The 19261-nt window shown below is 42.5% G+C and overlaps 1 protein-coding gene across 4 annotated transcripts in view; it reads right to left on the minus strand.

Moving 5' to 3' along the window:
• MIER1 (MIER1 transcriptional regulator) overlaps positions 1-19261 on the minus strand; it is a 40867-nt gene that overhangs the window by 3248 nt on the left and 18358 nt on the right. For 3 of the 4 annotated variants that reach the window (XM_053950563.1, XM_053950560.1, XM_053950562.1), the window contains 9 exons: positions 17362-17529; positions 13846-13978; positions 12254-12318; positions 11863-11935; positions 10091-10242; positions 7848-7929; positions 5245-5339; positions 4195-4322; positions 886-1022 (listed from right to left, as the gene is read on the minus strand). In XM_053950563.1, coding sequence (XP_053806538.1) covers positions 886-1022; positions 4195-4322; positions 5245-5339; positions 7848-7929; positions 10091-10242; positions 11863-11935; positions 12254-12318; positions 13846-13978; positions 17362-17529 — 1033 coding nt within the window. Of the gene's footprint in view, positions 1-885; positions 1188-1339; positions 2828-4194; positions 4323-5244; positions 5340-7847; positions 7930-10090; positions 10243-11862; positions 11936-12253; positions 12319-13845; positions 13979-17361; positions 17530-19261 lie in introns of those variants that run through there. The other variant, XM_053950561.1, reaches the window with a different exon arrangement.

Below are 19261 nucleotides of genomic sequence, written 5' to 3' on the forward strand. Positions count from 1 at the left end.
GGGAAGCAGAGTTTGAACTCAAAATCCCTTAAAAATCCAGTGTTTTCCTCCTCCTCCTCCTCACTGTGTGATTGATGTGCACACAACTGACACAGGGAATTCATGGAATGCTTAAAAGGAGCAGAGGATGCCCTGGAATCCCAGGATGCAGGGGCTGCAGGTGGGCTCTCCTCACCTGGGCACTTTGTGCAGCTTCCAGGTGATTTCCAGGCTCTGAGAGAGTCCCCAGCTCCTCCCTCAGCTCGGCTCTCCTCGCTTTCCTTCCTGGCTCCTCTCCCATTCCCAGCTCCCTTCCCAGCCCTCAGGAACAGCTCCTGAGGGGCAGCAGGAGCTCCCCTGAGCCCAGCTCCCAGCCCAGGGGCTCAGTGCCCTGCTCAGGACTCCCCACAGCACTGGAATTCCATCTCTGCATGGCACAGGGCACACGGGAACTCACACACCTCAGTTTTAACAGGGAATTCCAGGGGGGATTTATCTTCCAGACAAGGCCCCGGCCTAAATGCAAACACGGAGGGGCTTTCAAAAACCAGTTTTAACTTGAAATAGGCCGCTTGTCTCTGGGGGTGCTCACCTGGAGAAGAGGAGGCTTTGGGAGAGCTCAGAGCCACTTCCAGGGCCTAAAGGGGCTCCAGGAGACAAGGCAGGGAGGGACAGGACACAGAGCATGGCATTAAACTGGTAAAAGGCCAGGGACAGATGGGATACGGGCAAAGAGGAACAGGACCAGCCTGGGAGGGGCTGGGATGGAATTCCCAGAGAAGCTGTGGCTGCCCCATGCCTGCGGTGCCCCAGGCTGGCTGGGAGCAGCCCGGGATGGTGGGAGGCGTCCCTGGCACGGCCAGGAGGGGCTCTCCCCGGCTGGGAAGGCGTGCCCGGCGCTCTCACCGTTCTGGGCGCTGCCGGAGGGGCACTCGTCCCGCTCGGACTGGCTGGCGCTGCTGCTGGACGCCGTGGGCGGCGGCGACGGCGCCCGGCTGGAGGCGGCGCTCTCGCTCTCGTCCAGGAGGCGGTCCATGTAATCCCTGCGGGACAGACAGACAGACAGACACACCCATGGGATCCTGCAGCACACACACACACACAGGATCCATGTAATCCCTGCGGGACAGACAGACAGACAGACAGACCCAGCTGGGACAGGATCCATGTAATCCCTGCGGGACAGACAGACAGACAGACAGACCCAGCTGGGACAGGATCCATGTAATCCCTGCGGGACAGACAGACAGACAGACCCAGCTGGGACAGGATCCATGTAATCCCTGCGGGACAGACAGACAGACACACCCAGCTGGGACAGGATCCATGTAATCCCTGCGGGACAGACAGACAGACACACCCATGGGATCCTGCAGGACACACAGACACACACAGGATCCATGTAATCCCTGCGGGACAGACAGACAGACACACCCATGGGATCCTGCAGGACAGACAGACACAGAGCTGGGACACATCCATGGGATCCTGCAGGACACACAGACACAGAGGATCCATGGGATCCTGTAGGACACACAGACACAGAGCTGGGACACATCCATGGGATCCTGCAGGACACACAGACACAGAGGATCCATGGGATCCTGTAGGACACACAGACACAGAGCTGGGACACATCCATGGGATCCTGCAGGACACACAGACACAGAGGATCCATGGGATCCTGTAGGACACACAGACACAGAGCTGGGACACATCCATGGGATCCTGCAGGACACACAGACACAGAGGATCCATGGGATCCTGTAGGACACACAGACACAGAGCTGGGACACATCCATGGGATCCTGCAGGACACACAGACACAGAGGATCCATGGGATCCTGTAGGACACACAGACACAGAGCTGGGACACATCCATGGGATCCTGCAGGACACACAGACACAGAGCTGGGACACATCCATGGGATCCTGCAGGACACACAGACACAGAGCTGGGACACATCCATGGGATCCTGTAGGACACACAGACACAGAGCTGGGACACATCCATGGGATCCTGCAGGACACAGCCACCCACCCCCACGTGGGACAGGGCTGGGCTGGGCTGGAGATGCTCCTGCACACACTGCAGAGGGCAGGGATGGATGGGATTTTGGGAATTAGGAATTGCTCCCTGGGCTGGAATTCCCAGAGCAGCTGTGGCTGCCCCTGATCCCTGGCAGTGCCCAAGGCCAGGCTGGAGGGGCTGGGAGCAGCCTGGCAGTGCCCTCTGTCCCCATCCCTGCCCACTGGATGGGCTTTGAGTTCCCTCCCAGCCCAAACCATTCCATGATTCCAAACCCTTTATGCCTGCCCTGTGCTTCCAAGGTGATCCCTTCAGGCACTAAACCCTTGGAATTTACTGAGCCACCAAAACCATTCCACTAAATATAAATCCCACTTGTGCACAAAAACCCCACAGGGGTCAAGCTAAAACCAAGTGAAAAACTCCAGAGCTCAAGACATTCCCATCTGTGCCATTTATTCCAGAGCTCCAGTTTAGGGCAGGAATGGAAGATGGAAACAAAGGGAGCTGGTGGATGAAACCCTTGGATGTGGTGGGAAGGCTGGAATAACTCCAGAAACTTCTCCTGATACGTAATTATCCTGGAATTCCACCCTGAATTCCCTGCAAAATCATTCAAGAACAGACAAGTCCAATCCTTAATGACACTGCTGCTGCACCCAACAGCAGGAAGAGACCCAAAGATGTCTAATTTAGGGAAAAATGGAAAATGGGGGGGAAATGGAAAATAGGAGGAAATGGAAAATAGGGGAAAATGGAAAACAGAGGAAAATGGAAAACAGGGGGAAATGGAAAATAGGGGGAAATGGAAAATAGAAGGAAATGGAAAATAGGGGGAAAACTGGAGAAGAGGAGGGAAATGGAAAATAGAGGAAAAATGGAAAACAGAGGAAAAATGGAAAACAGGGGGAAATGGAAAACAGAGGAAAATGGAAAACAGGGGGAAATGGAAACAGAGGAAAATGGAAAACAGGGGGAAATGGAAAATAGGAGGAAATGGAAAATAGGGGGAAAACTGGAAAATGGGAAAATGGAAAACAGAGGAAAATGGAAAATAGGGGGAAATGGAAAATAGGAGGAAATGGAAAATAGGGGGGAAAATGGAAAACAGAGGAAAATGGAAAACAGAGGAAAATGGAAAACGGGGAAATGGAAAATAGGAGGAAAGGGAAAATGGGGGGGGAAATGGAAAATAGGGGAAAATGGAAAATAGAGGAAAAATGGAACACAGAGGAAAATGGAAAGAGGGGGAAATGGAAAATAGGGGAAAATGGAAAATAGGAGGAAATGGAAAACAGGGGAAAATGGAAAACAGGGGAAACTGGAAAGCAGGGGGAAATGGAAAACAGGAGGAAATGGAAAATAAAGGGAAAATGGAAAACAGGGGGAAATGGAAAACAGGAGGGAAAATGGAAAAGAGAGGGGGAAATGGAAAATAGAGGGGAAAAATGGAAAATAGGGGGAAAAATGAAAAATATGGGGGGGAAAAACCCACCAAGAGATGGAAGGAAAGGGGGAGCCAGGCAGTCCTTGCCACGTAAGAAACTCTCTGTAACACTCACCAAGTCCCTGATGGCAACTCTGGGTGTCCCAGAGCCCTGAAATGTTTGGAGAAACAATAATATTCCAAAGAAGGATGAAGAGAGGAGCCAAGAAGAGATGAGGAATGCAAATTGTAGTAAAAAAGCTTGGCAGGAGGCAGTGGAAAGAGTGGGACTGGCAAATCAGAGCTTTGGAATGAAGGGCAGCAGAACAGCTCTGCTCACACATTCCCTCTTTCCTCAGCAAGGATGGGATGGGAAAAGAGCTTTGGAGAGCCCAGAATCCCCTGGGATTGTGCTGGCCAGAATGAGGGACAAACAGTGCACCGCAAATTCCACCTGGAACTTGGGATTCATGCTTCCGTAGAAAATATATTTAATTAAAACAGGCATTTAAAAGAAAAAACCTATTAACAATTAGAAAGTAAACCAAGTAAATTCTAACAAAAACTCAAACTGCCCCTCAGTGCAAAGTGTTGGCATTACCCCAAATAAATGTATTTTACACATTATTTATACACCCTTTTTTTTTCCACTTTGGCTGTTTTCCTGCTGCAAATTAAGCTGTGAATCCCTGATCTTTCAGCTGAGAGCAGGGTAAAATAAAGACTGAACCCCAAAATGATGAAATCAGGCACATCTTACGTGACCCCAGGGTGCAGGTTGTATTTTTTCTTCCCAAACCGGGTCTGCTGAGCGAAGAAATCGTAACGTTCCGACTTTTTCCACATGTAATAAAAAGCCACACATTCCCCCACGGAGCGGGTCCGCACCTGGCAGCAGAGCAGAGCAACTCTGGGTCAATTTCAAGGCATTTCTGCTCCAAAAAAAAAAAAAATATCCAGCATTTGTAGCAAAAAGCGTGAAGTTCCAAGTCAGAGCCTCTTGGAAGAGTGGAAATTCTTGGTGTAAAATTTCAAAATGGAGAGGGAAGTTAAGGGTGCTTGTAAAAATATTGGAGATCTTATGGAAGGAAGGAAAATTCCAAGGGTGTGCAGGGAAGCAGCTCTTCCCACAGGATTTTTGCACTTCCAGTTACAAATTCTGGGCTTTGAGAAACCAATTTGGATGTAAATATTGGGGAAAAAAAAAATTGAGGAGGAAAAAAAAATTCCTCCCTGGATCCATCCCTGGAAGGGTCCAAGGCCAGGCTGGAGCAAGCTGGGAGAGTGGAACTGTCCCTTCCAACCCAAACCATTCCAGGATTCTGTGATTCTACAGCAAAAATGAAATAATTTTGTCCATTTCTTTATGAAGGACAACATTTATTTGTAATTACTTTGTTTTAAAATAGAATAAATAGGAATTGCATTTAAAGTTCACCTTATTTGCCTGAATCACGTGGAAATCCTGGAATAATTTTGTGCATTTCTTTATGAAGGACAACATTTATTTGTAATTACTTTGTTTTAAAATGGAACAAGTAGGAATTGCAATTAAAGTTCACCTTATTTGCCTGAATCACGTGGAAATCCTGGAATAATTTTGTCCATTTCTTTACCAAGGACAATATTTATTTGTAATTACTTTGTTTTAAAATGGAACAAGTAGGAATTGCAATTAAAGTTTACCTTATTTGCCTGAATCACGTGGAAATCCTGGAATAATTTTGTGCATTTCTTTATGAAGGACAACATTTATTTGTAATTACTTTGTTTTAAAATGGAATAAGTAGGAATTGCAATTAAAGTTCACCTTATTTGCCTGAATCACGTGGAAATCCTTGCCATAGACTTTCAGCCCTTGTTCAAAGTTCCTGCATTCCTCTTCTGTCCAGACAGATAATTCTTCTGCAGGAAAACCAAAAATAAAAGCAATAAAGAAAACAGTTAATTAAAAAAGCCACTAAAAGCTGAAAGGAGAGAAAAGATCTGGGTCCTTTCTCCAGCTGCTGATTCCACAGGAAGCAGCCCCAGGAATTTCACTTTTTGGTGTAAAAATGGGAATTCTCCCTTTGAAGGACAAGTCTGGGAAGCAGGAGGAGCTGCTTTGTAGGGACTGCTGTAAATCAAATCTGACCTGGCCTCTCTCAGGTCACCAGGAGCAAAATAATCTCATTTATTGGCTCTGTGGTGAGCCCAGGGGCTGGCAGAGGTTTGGGAGCAGCACCAGCAGATCCAGGAATTCCTGAGCTGCCCAATTCGCTGTTCCCCATGCAGGGATCAACACCGGCACAGGAACTGCTCCAGCCTCCCACGGCTCCTTTGTAAAAGAAAATTTATTTTGTAAAAGAAAAGGTTTATTCGCTCCTTTATTGAGAATTATTGCACTGTATGTGTAAAATGAAAGGTTAAATAGCTCCTTTATTTAGGATTATTTCATTTTATGTATCAGGGTTTAAAATGCTACACTCTAAAATAAAAAAAATTCTCCTTTATTTAGAATTAATTCATTTTATGTAACAGGTTTGTAACTTTATACTCTGTAAATTAAAAGGTTAATTTGCTCCTTTATTTAGGATTACTTCATTTTATGTATCAGGGTTTTAAATGCTACACTTTAAAATAAAAAAAATTATCCTTTATTTAGAATTAATTCATTTTATGTAACAGGTTTGTAACTTTATAATCTGTAAATTAAAAGGTTTATTTGCTCCTTTATTGAGAATTATTTCATTTTCTGTATCAGGGTTTTTAATTATATTTTGTAAAATAGAAGGTTAATTTGCTCCTTTATTTAGAATTAATTCATTTTATGTATCAGGGTTTGTAACTTTATACTCTGTAAATTAAAAGGTTAATTGAGAATTTTTACATTTTATATATCAGGGTTTTAAATGCTACACTCTAAAAAAAAATTCTCCTTTATTTAGATTTTATTTTAATTTTCTCCTTTATTGAGGATTAATTCATTTAACGTAGCGGGATTTGTAACTTTATACTCTGTAAATTAAAAGGTTAACTTGCTCCTTTATTTAGGATTATTTCACTTTATGGATCAGGGTTTTTAATGCTACACTCTGTAAAATAAAGAAAAAATTCCCCTTTATTTAGATTTTATTTTAATTTTCTCCTTTATTTAGAATGAATTCATTTTATGCAGCAGGTGTGTAACTTTATACTCTGTAAATTAAAAGCTTAATTTGCTCCTTTATTTAGGATTATTACATTTTATATATCAGGGTTTTAAATGCTACACTCTGTAAAAAAAAATCTCTTTTATTTGCATTTTATTTTAATTTTCTCCTTTATTTAGTATTAATTCATTTTATGTAACAGGTTTGTAACTTTACACTCTGTAAATTAAAAGGTTTATTTGCTCCTTTATTGAGAATTATTTCATTTTCTGTATCAGGGTTTTTAATGTTATATTTTGTAAAACAGAAGGTTAATTTGCTCCTTTATTTAGAATTAATTCATTTTATGCATCAGGGTTTTAAATATTATATTTTGTAAAATAAAAGTTAATTTGCTCCTTTATTTAGGATTATTTCATTTTACATATCAGGGTTTGCAATGTTATGCTTTGTAAAATAAAGGGTTTATTTGCTCCTTTATTTAGGATTATTTCATTTTATGTATCAGGGTTTTTAATGCTACACTCAGTAAAATAAAAAAATTCATTTGCTCCTTTATTTAGAATTAATTCATTTTATGTAGCAGGGTTTGTAATGTTATGCTTTGTAAAATAAAGGGTTTATTTGCTCCTTTATTTAAAATTAATTCATTTTATGTAGCAGGGTTTGTAATGTTATGCTTTGTAAAATAAAGGGTTTATTTGCTCCTTTATTTAGGATTAATTCATTTTATGTATCAGGGTTTTTAATGCTACACTCAGTAAAATAAAAAATTCATTTGCTCCTTTATTTAGGATTATTTCATTTTATGTATCAGGGTTTTTAATGCTATACACTCTGTTAAAAAAAAATGAATTTTCTCCTTTATTTAGAATTAATTCATTTTGAATTGAATTGAATCAGGGTTTCTAATGTTATTTTTGTAAAATAATTTTTTATTTGCTCCTTTAATTGGAATTATTTCACGCCTCATGTTTGTTATATTCACTTTGATGACTGAAAGGCCTAGAGGAGCACAATAAAATTCCTAAAAAACGCCCGGTTGAGTTGTTGGGAAGTGATTCCCAATTTGAAGCTGCAGCTGAAGTCCCAGCTATTTGTATCAAGTCTGGCCAGGAAGGGAATTCCCACACCTGCTAATTCCATTCTCCCGGAGATCAAGGATTCCCTGAGGCTGCCTCTGAGTGAAGCTTAACCCAGCCTGAGCCTGCTGCCAGCAAATCCCAACGCCTGGCTGAGAGACAAAAGGGGAATTTGGGAATAAAAGCTGCTTTTCGCTCACCTCTGGCTGCTTTGACATTAAATCTCAGCCTCCGTAAGGATTCCTCGGCGTCAAAATTGCACTTCACCAGCTCGTAGAGTGCCTGCAGGGAGGAAAAGGCACACAATTCCCACTCCAGAACCACCCAAAGCCTGCCAGCTCACAGAGAAACCCTGGGAATGAACGCCGTGCAATTTGAGAGGTGTTGACATTTCCAAATCTCTATTTACAGACCAAGGAAATACCCAGGCAGAGCACTGCAACTTGTAAAATTAATGGGGATTTTTGGTTTTGAAGCTTTTTCATCCACTGCAACTTGTAAAATTAATGGGGGATTTTTATTTTGAAACTTTTTCATCCACTGCAACTTGTAAAATTAATGGGGATTTTTTTTTTTAAGGTTTTTCATCCACTGCAACTTGTAAAATTAATGGGGATTTTTGGTTTTTTGAACCTTTTTCATCCACTGCAACTTGTAAAATTAATGGGGATTTTTGTTTTTTGAACCTTTTTCATCCACTGCACACATCTGTAAAATTAATGGGGATTTTTGTTTTTGAAGCTTTTTCATCCACTGCAACTTGTAAAATTAATGGGGGATTTTTGTTTTTAAGTTTTTTCATCCACTGCAACTTGTAAAATTAATGGGGGATTTTTTTTGGAAGCTTTTTCATCCACTGCAACTTGTAAAATTAATGGGGGATTTTTATTTTGAAACTTTTTCATCCACTGCAACTTGTAAAATTAATGGGGGATTTTTGTTTTTTGAAACTTTTTCATCCACTGCAACTTGTAAAATTAATGGGGGATTTTTGGTTTTAAGTTTTTTCATCCACTGCAACTTGTAAAATTAATGGGGGATTTTTGTTTTTAAGTTTTTTCATCCACTGCAACTTGTAAAATTAATGGGGATTTTTGTTTTTGAAGCTTTTTCATCCACTGCAACTTGTAAAATTAATGGGGGATTTTTATTTTGAAGCTTTTTCATCCACTGCAACTTGTAAAATTAATGGGGGATTTTTATTTTGAAACTTTTTCATCCACTGCAACTTGTAAAATTAATGGGGGATTTTTGTTTTTGAAGCTTTTTCATCCACTGCAACTTGTAAAATTAATGGGGGATTTTTATTTTGAAACTTTTTCATCCACTGCAACTTGTAAAATTAATGGGGGATTTTTTTTTTGAAACTTTTTCATCCACTGCAACTTGTAAAATTAATGGGGATTTTGTTTTTTGAAACTTTTTCATCCACTGCAACTTGTAAAATTAATGGGGATTTTTTTTTTTAAGTTTTTTCATCCACTGCAACTTGTAAAATTAATAGGGGATTTTTTTTGGAAGCTTTTTCATCCACTGCAACTTGTAAAATTAATGGGGGATTTTTATTTTGAAACTTTTTCATCCACTGCAACTTGTAAAATTAATGGGGGATTTTTGTTTTTTGAAACTTTTTCATCCACTGCAACTTGTAAAATTAATGGGGGATTTTTGGTTTTAAGTTTTTTCATCCACTGCAACTTGTAAAATTAATGGGGGATTTTTGTTTTTAAGTTTTTTCATCCACTGCAACTTGTAAAATTAATGGGGATTTTTGTTTTTGAAGCTTTTTCATCCACTGCAACTTGTAAAATTAATGGGGGATTATTTTTTTTTTTTAAGCTTTTTCATCCACTGCACACATCTGTAAAATTAATGGGGATTTTTTGTTTTTTGGAAGCTTTTTCATCCACTGCAACTTGTAAAATTAATGGGGGATTTTTTGTTTTTGAAGCTTTTTCATCCACTGCAACTTGTAAAATTAATGGGGGATTTTTGTTTTTTTGAAGCTTTTTCATCCACTGCAACTTGTAAAATTAATGGGGATTTTTTTTTTTTGAAGCTTTTTCATCCACTGCACACATTTGTAAAAATGATGTGTAGGGTTTTTTTTTTAGGTATGAAGAAAAAATTAAGCGTGCGTTCATAAAGAATTTTATCATTGAAAAATTCTGTCCCTGAGAGAATGAATTCATACAGATTTATATACATATATATATAAAGATCTTACTTATTTTCTATGATATATTTCTTTTCTATAAAGCAACATTAAGTCCAAGTTAACAGTTTAATATTCTCTGAAAGGTAAAATCCTCACCAAATTTCTACTTCCACAAGGAACAATAAAACTTCAAACCCAATTTTACCTCTTGGGAGTAAAATGAAAAAAAAAAAAAAAAGATTAATTCTAGAAAATAAACTGCATATTGTGGTTATTTTTTTATACCTGCTCATTGTCTTTAATGTGGGAGCCCTCAGGAATTGCATCCAGGCCCTTCTCCTCTCCCGTGCGCCTCGAGGCTTCGTTGAGGAATTCTATGACTTTATCCTCTGGTAAAAAGTCAGGATTCCAGAGCAGCTGGTCATCATTTTCATACACTGCATAAACCCCAGCGAGAGCACAAGAAAATGAAATCATTATAATAAAAGGAAAGTATTATAAAGGTAATTATTGTCCCTGATCAACCTTGGGAGATCATGGGAGCACCGTTAATCTGGGAACCAGGTAAAACCTCACGGATGCAGAGATCCACATGACTTGGGTTTGGGACTTTGCCTTCAAATCCTGGCCTGATCTGGGTTCTGGATTATAGAACTCATCCTGCAACTCCAGAATTCTAATCCCCACCTTTTCCAGAGCTTTCACAGGAGTCTGAGGGCAGGGAAGCCACAGTAAACTGAAATTAATGGACAAATGTGGGCCAAGTGAGATATCCCCTGATTATTTTGGAAGAGTTTTATTTTGGAAGAGCCAAGCTTTGGACTGCAGCAAAATAAAGTGAAATTCTGGCTATTAAAGTAGGAAAATATCCAGACCTTGTTTGTGGGCTCCAACAACCTGAGGAAGAGCAGCAAGGAAGGAATTTGAACACTCATCCCAAGAGGAACGCTTGGGAAAGCACAGCCAGCCCAGGGAGGGAGGTGTGGGGGAAGCTCAGGGGGTTCAGGGATCAATGCCTACTTGGAAAAAGTAATTTATCATGGAAATAAATACAAATAAACCCCCAAAAGTGGTAAAGAAATGATTAAATGTGTTGCAAAGAGAGCAGCTTTGCTTCACTCAGGACACGCTTTGGGAACAGCTCCCAGGAGTTTTCTGGGTTTTTGTTTCAGAGGTTCCAGCTCAGCTGCTCACTCAAGAAAAAAAAAAAAAAAAAAAAGAGTCCTAGGAACCCTCAGAGAATCCTGGAATGGTTTGGGTTGGAAGGGACCTTAAAAATCATCCAATTCCATGGATTCCACTGGGAGGAGGGAGTTCCACTGTCCCAGGGTGCTCCAAGCCCTGTCCAGGCTGGCCTGGGAGCTTCCAGGGAATGAATCCACCACCTCCCTGGACAATGAGATATTTCAGCATAAACTTGGGTTCTAGGAGGGTTCCAGGCTTTGTGGTGGTTATTTAAAAATTAAATTCTACCAAACTACAAGGAAATCCATTCTCATTGACGTGCAGTGTGAGCAAATCCTTAGGAATGGGCGGAATGAGTAGGAAAATTTCCTTTTTCTGCTCCCAGCTGGTTTAAACTGGATCTGCCTTTTCTGACAGCATCCAGCCAAAGTTTCTGCTTGGGATGAGGGGAAAAATTGCTGGGGAAAAAAAAATCCAGAAAAGCAGAACTTCTTCCTCCTGACTGAAGAGGCACAAAACGTGAAAACCAAAGCTGCTGGTACCATTTTGCCCTTTTTAATGTGATAATCCAGTTGCAGCAGCACAATTTCTCCATTAGCTGTTTCATTTTACATGAAAGAAATCCATAAGTGAAGAGGCTGCAGCTTGTGTGGATCACTAAATCAGAATCCAAGGGTTCCAGAGGCACCAGGCCAAGAATAAAATCCTTCTTCTCCTCTTCCTCCAGCCCTGCTGAAGCACAGGATGAGCTCTAATTTGATGATGGTGGCTCTAATTGTCACTCATTTATTAAGACACGTGACATCAATCCAGTCTTTTCTTTCTCCTAATCAGACATTAATCCCAAACAGCAACAAATGGTCAAATCTCACCTTTTTCATTCTCTTTGTATTTGCAGGTGCCAGCTGGAATTTCAGCTTGGAACATAGAGCCCACCATGATTTCCTGATTGGAATAAAAAGAAGTGAAGCCACCCTGAGATTTTTTTTTTGTTAGCAAACAGGAGCACAACCACATCTTTTTTCCTCCCCTCTTAAAAATTTCAGTGTTTAAAATCTAAAAATGCAATTAACAGGCTCAAATTGAAGGCAGCTACATGGGAATGGGTTTTTGACTGTTTGGGGAGGATTTAAAGTCTTCTCATTACCAAAACTCTCCTATTTATGAGGAAAAACTGCAGAGGATTTAGGTGCTCCACAGAGCTCAGAGTTACCCAGTAACAGATTAATTAATTATTCATGAAATGTGGGCTGGAATATTTACCTTTTTCCAGTCTTCTGAGGGAATATAATCTTCATCTTCTTCAGATTCCTCCTCTATTTCACTATCTGCAAGGAATTTTGCAGACATTTGAGCCCAGAGGAGCAGGGCTGGCAGAGCCCAGCAGCCTCAGCCCTGCTCCCTCCCTCCCTCCTTTCCTTATCTCAGGGACACTTTTGGGGACAACACTCATGGCTCAGCAGTGACAAGATTAAAAAATGACCCACCCACATTTGGATTAAGATACAAGCCAGGCTCTGAGAAATTAAGACATAAATAAAAACATCCCGAAATTTTGTTACTAAATTCAAATTTCTTTCCCCTCGGCTTTGAAGGATCCCCATCCCAGTTTATTCTAAATTTGTGGGAATATTTTTGTGGGTTTCAACCCCTTTTCCATCAGCTCCTGGCTTAGTTGCTGCTGTTCTTTTCCAAGGAATTTCAGGTAGATCACAGCAGAAGGTGGGAGAAATCTGGGAGTGTTTCCTCCTGGGATTTAGGAGCCTGGGATGCCCAGCAGCACTTCCAGGAGATTATTTGGGATAAGGAGTGGCAGGAATGTTAAGCTCTTTATGGTATAGGCCAGCTGCCTTTCACAAGGTGCTGGTTGCTGTACAGGATGTGATACAGCAGCATTAAAGTTATTTATACATTAAATGACATTTTATACACAGCTGAAAGCTGTAAAAAAAAACCCAAATCTAATGCAATGCGCTCTAATTAAGTTAATTCTGTGCTTAAAAATAGGAATTTATTGAAGATATTTGCAATCCCCTGCACAGCTACACACTTGGCAATTGTTCATTTAAATGTAAAGGTTCCTTGGCAATTTTGGATTTAAATAAACCACAAATTAAAAATTGAGTATTTACAACTTCATAACTAATAATTATCAAGTGTAAGGTATGGTGAGGAACCTTTAATTTGTTCAAACACAGAACAGAAGGAATTCAAATAGCAACTTCTATTGAAGAAAGATAAAAGATCTGCTGTCCCAAGCAGCCCAAAAGGGTCAGATCCCTTCAGGGAAATCAGAGTTCAGTGGATGCAGAACCAATTTGTAAACAAAATAAGAATGAAAATGATCAGTTCAGTGCTGGCAACAGGATCAAAACTGGAATTCTTGAAGCAGATTTTCTTCTTTGTGAGCCCCCCCTTCCACTATTCCAGGCTTAACAATTCTTGGCCTTTCCCAGGTTTTATTGCTTTTCTGTTTCTGAGGAAATCTGTGTTTTATTTGTTGGGAATTTCAGTTGATTTTTCCCTTCAGGTGGACTCTGAGCTCCTTTGGATGAGGACAGAGCCCAGGCTTTGGCAAATAACCAGAGCACACCAATTAATTTTAACCTGTAAAATTTCAATTCTCAATTTCAATGTTTCAATTTCCCCCCCAGATCTCCTCTTTTCTTGTAAAATCAGAGATTATCTCCCGGCCTTCCACCGAGCCAGCTTCAGCCCTCAGCTAAAACCAGGACTTCTTCTTTGTTTTCAGCATAATTCTCATCAACAGCAGCGCCATGAAAAGCAAACCAATATTTTTAGGGCTCAAAATGCATTTCTGGCACACAACACTAGGATTTTGGGGCTGGACTTACTGGTATCAAAATATTTACAGCGCCGAGGGCGAATGATCTCCTGGGGGTCTTGAGAAGCAACAGATGGGGCTGGCTCATCGTTGGAGGATTGGGTCTCATCTTCCTGCCCTGAGGAATCCTTGATGGTCTCCTCCTGCCACAGCAGCAAATCAAAACCAATTAGGGAAAAAATCAATTATCCCTGGCAGTGAAAAATCTGATTTTGGCAATATTATAGCAAGAGATTAACCCCAGATCTCTTTTTATTTGTGGTTTGTCCAGGCTGAGCCACCACAAATGTAACTTTTTGATGTGTGAACACGTTTTGAGGTTGTTTTTTGATGTAGAGAGGAATTATATCTTTGCTTTTTAAAATTCTCGTGGTTTTTATTGAATTTCATTTAAATGAAATTTTACTTTGGTCTTAAAATCCTTTCTTAGGAATTTTCAATAAAGAGGGGAGGAATTTAGATGGAAATGGCACCTGCCATAAAAATCCATATGAATTGAGTGGTTCAACCCCACAGGAACAGCAGGCCTGGCTCAGTACATTGAGCCAAGACCAAAAATAGGAATAAATTCCTTTATTAGTAACATTTTAATGTATAAACATACTCTGAGGTTGTTTTTAAGCAGATCAATAGAACAGCCTGACTGTAACAAATCAGAAATATGAACCCAAATGAAATCTTAAACTTTGCTTATTTTAATCCTCATGGTTTTTATTGAATTTCATTTCAATGAAATTTTACTTTGGTCTTAAAATCCTTTCTTAGGAATTTTCAATAAAGAGGGGAGGGATTTAGATGGAAATGGCACCTGCCATAAAAATCCATATGAATTGAGTGGTTCAACCCCACAGGAACAGCAGGCCTGGCTCAGTACATTGAGCCAAGACCAAAAATAGGAATAAATTCCTTTATTAGAATAAATTCCTTTATTAGTAACATTTTAATGTGTAAACATACTCTGAGGTGGTTTTTAAGCAGATCAATAGAACAGCCTGACTGTAACAAATCAGAAATATGAACCCAAATGAAATCTTAAACTTTGCTTATTTTAATCCTCGTGGTTTTTATTGAATTTCATTTCAATGAAATTTTACTTTGGTAGAAAAAGCCCTTTCTTAGGAATTTTCAATGAAAAGGGGAGGGATTTAGATGGGATTTAGATGGAAATGGCACCTGCCATAAAAATCCATGTGACTGGAGTGGTTCAACCCCACAGGAAGAACGGGGTCGGCTCAGTACACTGAGCCAAAAATCCAAATAAATTCCTTTATTTGCAGACAAACCACCACGACGACGGCGCAGAGAAAATGAAAATTACACATTTTTTTTAAATTTTAAACGGGTTTTTTGCGCTCCCAAGCCTGCTGTTTGCACAGTTGGTGTTTTGTGCTGGACACACAGTGGCTGTTTGGAGCATCAGGCCCAGCACACGTGGCTGAGCACTGTCACACGTGCAGCTCGGAGCAGGTTAAAAACAGGAACCAGCAAAGAGCAGGGAGCGGGATGGGCTGAGCAGGGATGGAGCAGCAGAGCTCAGGGATTCCACACTGATCCACCCCCACGGCCTGCAGCACCCCCAGCTCCCAGCCCGGGGGCAAAACACAACTGGGATGGACTGGGAGGGGCTGGGATGGACTGGGGAGGGGCTGGGGAGGACTGGGGGGGCCTGCTCCCAGGGCTGGGCTGAACTGGGATGGACTGGGATGGACTGGGGGGTGCCTGCTCCCAGTGCAGGGCTGAACTGGTGAGAACTGGGATGGACTGGGGGGTGCCTGCTCCCAGTGCTGGGCTGAACTGGGATGGACTGGGATGGACTGGGGGGTGCCTGCTCCCAGTGCAGGGCTGAACTGGTGAGAACTGGGATGGACTGGGGGGTGCCTGCTCCCAGTGCTGGGCTGAACTGGTGTGAACTGGGATGGACTGGGAAGGGCTGCTCCCAGTGCAGGGCTGAACTGGGATGGACTGGGATGGACTGGGAAGGGCTGCTCCCAGTGCAGGGCTGAACTGGGATGGACTGGGATGGACTGGGAAGGGCTGCTCCCAGTGCAGGGCTGAACTGGGATGGACTGGGAAGGGCTGCTCCCAGTGCAGGGCTGAACTGGGATGGACTGGGAAGGGCTGCTCCCAGTGCAGGGCTGAACTGGTGTGGACTGGACCAGCGCTGCGGAGGGGCAGGAGGTGGCAGCCCTGCACTGTGCCCTGCAGGGGACACAGGGACAGCAGAGGCAGGGCCTGCAATCAGCTGCTGAGAGCCCTGAGGACACCCAGGATGGCATTTGTGCCAGGAGGGGACCGAGCAGTGAGGACACGGGAGGGAGTGGCACTTCAGGAGCAGCAGCAAGCTCAACAGAATGAACACCCGGGCCTCAGTTTGGTTCTGCACAGGATTACTGAGGTTGGAAAAGCCCTCCAGGATCACCCAGTCCAAGCTGGGACCCATCCCCACCCTGTCACCTGCCCAGAGCACCGAGTGTCACACCCAGGGGTTCCCTGGACACTCCAGCCCCGTGCAGAGCCTGACCACCCTTTCCATGAGGGAATTCTCCTGAAAGAATTCTCCCTGAAAGAATTCTCCCTGTAGCCTTCATGTTACATAAGTTTCTCCCCCTCCCCTGAACCTTTCCTGATCCAATCTCACCCTGGATCTTCCTTTTGAACTGTTCAACCCCCACAAAGAGCAATCTTCTCCAGCACCTGCCAAGGCAGCTCGTAAACCCCTGGAACTTCAGCTCCTGACTCAGATGTACCATTCCTCACCCCTGGGTGCCATTCCAGGGATTCTCAAATAGGTAAAGGTACCAAAAGCCCAGAATGGATCTCTTTTAAAGCCACATTAGGAAATGAAACCTCCTCTAATGCCTCAGCTTTTGTGTCACTGACAATTCCTAGGGGTTTGTATCTTAATGGAACTCAGGATGCAGCAGCTGTGCCCATGACAGGACTCCACATTCCAAGTAGAAAAATCTCTTTTTTAAAATCAGAAAACTATTTGAAGAGAACACAGAAAAGGAGTCTGAAGATGCTAAGCTCAAAACTAAACATTTGGCAAAGATACTTGAAGCATTAAGTTCAGTTAATTCAAGTACAACCAGGCTGGAAAAATACAATTTAAAAGGCTCAGGCTGGAAAACTTGCAGGATTTCCAAGACCCAGAGCCACACTTAACCCAACTCCACACTTGTGCAGTTTCAATAATCAGCTTTGCTACTCCAAGTAAGTGTTCAGCTGTATCTCTAGAGGTGTCTGCAGGCATTTAAAATGTCAGTGCTGAGGTTCTGAAGGGCAATTCCCATCCCTCACATGATGCTGCATCCAGGGATTTTCAATTGCCTCTGTTTGGGATGAGAGAGACGGAATTAAGAGCAATTAAGAGAAATACAGATTGGTAATTAAGAATAAGCCTCAGTAATAAAGCAAGGTTTATGAAATCAACTCTCTTACAAATTAGCTCTGCCACGACCCGGGCCACTGAGTAGTGTGGGTATGCAAATCACGAATTTACATATGCAAACGAGCACACATTTACCTTGTTTTCCCCACTGCAGCCGCTGTTGTCATCGTTATCGACATCATCATCATCTTCTCCCTCCTCCTCCTCCTCCTCTTCCTCCTCCTCCTCCTCCTCCTCCTGCAGGGGCACGGTGCCATCGTAGCCGTAGCGGCTCAGCAGCTCCTGGATGGGCATGTCACTTTCCTGGGCAAATCCCAACAAAAACTGCCAATTAACTGGGATATTCCCCAGGAACTGCTCCGCAGCACCACGGCTCTCACCAAACCACAGGGACCAGGGCACCCCCCCAAGAATGGCCACTATGGACTGGCAAAATGGGAAATTCGGGCTCCTAAGGAAAATGTGGGGTTTTTTTGAGCAGGATCATTTGTTTCCCAATCCCTGATTTATTTCCAGCAGAACTCCCATCCAACAGGATCTCCTGGATGAGCACATCGCTTTCCTGAGCCAAATCCAAACAAAAATTGGGATTTAATAGGAATAATTCCACAGGAATTCTTCCACAGCAGGAAGGTGAGCCCTTCCCCACAAACCACAGGGATCAGGGCACCCACACCAAGAATCCAAAAGGGATGGACTGGCAAAATGGGAAGTTGAGGTTCCTGAGAAAAATGAGGTTTTTTTTTTTTCTGCTGGATAATTTCTTTCCCAGTCCTTGACTTATTTCCAGCAGAACTCCCACCCCAACAGGATCTCCTGGATGAGCATGCCGCTTTCCTGAGCCAAATCCAAACAAAAATTGGGAATTAAGAGGGATATTTCACAGGAATTAATCTGCAGCAGGAAGGTGAGCCCTTCCCCACAAACCACAGGGATCAGGGCACCCACACCAAGAATCCAAAAGGGATGGATTGGCAAAATGGGAAGTTGGGGCTCCTGAGAAAAATGTGGGTTTTTTTTTTCTTCAGGATCATTTCTTTCCCAATCATTGATTTATTTCCAGCAGAACTCCCACCCAACAGGATCTCCTGGATGGGCATGTTGCTTTCCTGGGCAAAAAACCTGGGATTTCACAGGGATATTTCCACAGGAATTCTTCCACAGCATCGAGGTTCTCACCAAACCACAGGGATCAGGGCACTCACACCAAGAATGGCCATCCCAAAAGGGTTGGACTGGCAAAATGGGAAGTTTGAGCTCTTAAGGAAAATGTGGGGGTTTTCTTCTGCTGGATAATTTCTTTCCCAATCCTTGATTTATTTCCAGCAGAACTCCCACCCCAACAGGATCTCCTGGATGGGCATGTTGCTTTCCTGAGCCAAATCCAAACAAAAACTGGGGTTTAACAAGAATAATTCCACAGGAATTCTTCCACAGCATCAAGGTGAGCACTTCCCCACAAACCACAGGGATCAGGGCACCCACACCAAGAATCCAAAAGGGTTGGACTGGCAAAACTGGAAGTTTGGGCTCCTAAGGAAAATGTGGGTTTTTTTTTTAATGCTGGATAATTTCTTTCCCAATCCTTGATTTATTTCCAGCAGAACTCCCACCCCAACAGGATCTCCAAGGGCCCATCAAGCTCATTAAAAGGGTTTGGTTTTATCAAACACATGGAATTCCACCTCTTAGGGGAAGTTGTGCTCCAGGGACAATTGCACAGAGTTCCACAGTTGTGGAATATAAAACTCCACCCAAAATGCTCCTCTCTGAGTCCCTGACCTCTCCTTTTTCTGAGAGTCTGGATGGGGTGAGGGATCCCTGATACCCAGGGAGGACAGCAGGAATTTTTATTTCCCAGTTATTTGAAGCTGCTTAGCTCCAAACCCACCCCCAGCTGGAAACAAATCTGCTAAACCTTAAAAAAATGTATTAAAAAATCATTAAAAAGCTGGGCCACTCTGAGGAGACATTTCAATTTGTACTGTCAGTTCTCAAATTAATTCAAGTCCAACAAAGGCTCCCACCTCTCACC

This window comes from Vidua chalybeata, chromosome 9, assembly GCF_026979565.1.
Source record: "Vidua chalybeata isolate OUT-0048 chromosome 9, bVidCha1 merged haplotype, whole genome shotgun sequence".
Lineage (NCBI taxonomy): Eukaryota > Metazoa > Chordata > Aves > Passeriformes > Viduidae > Vidua > Vidua chalybeata.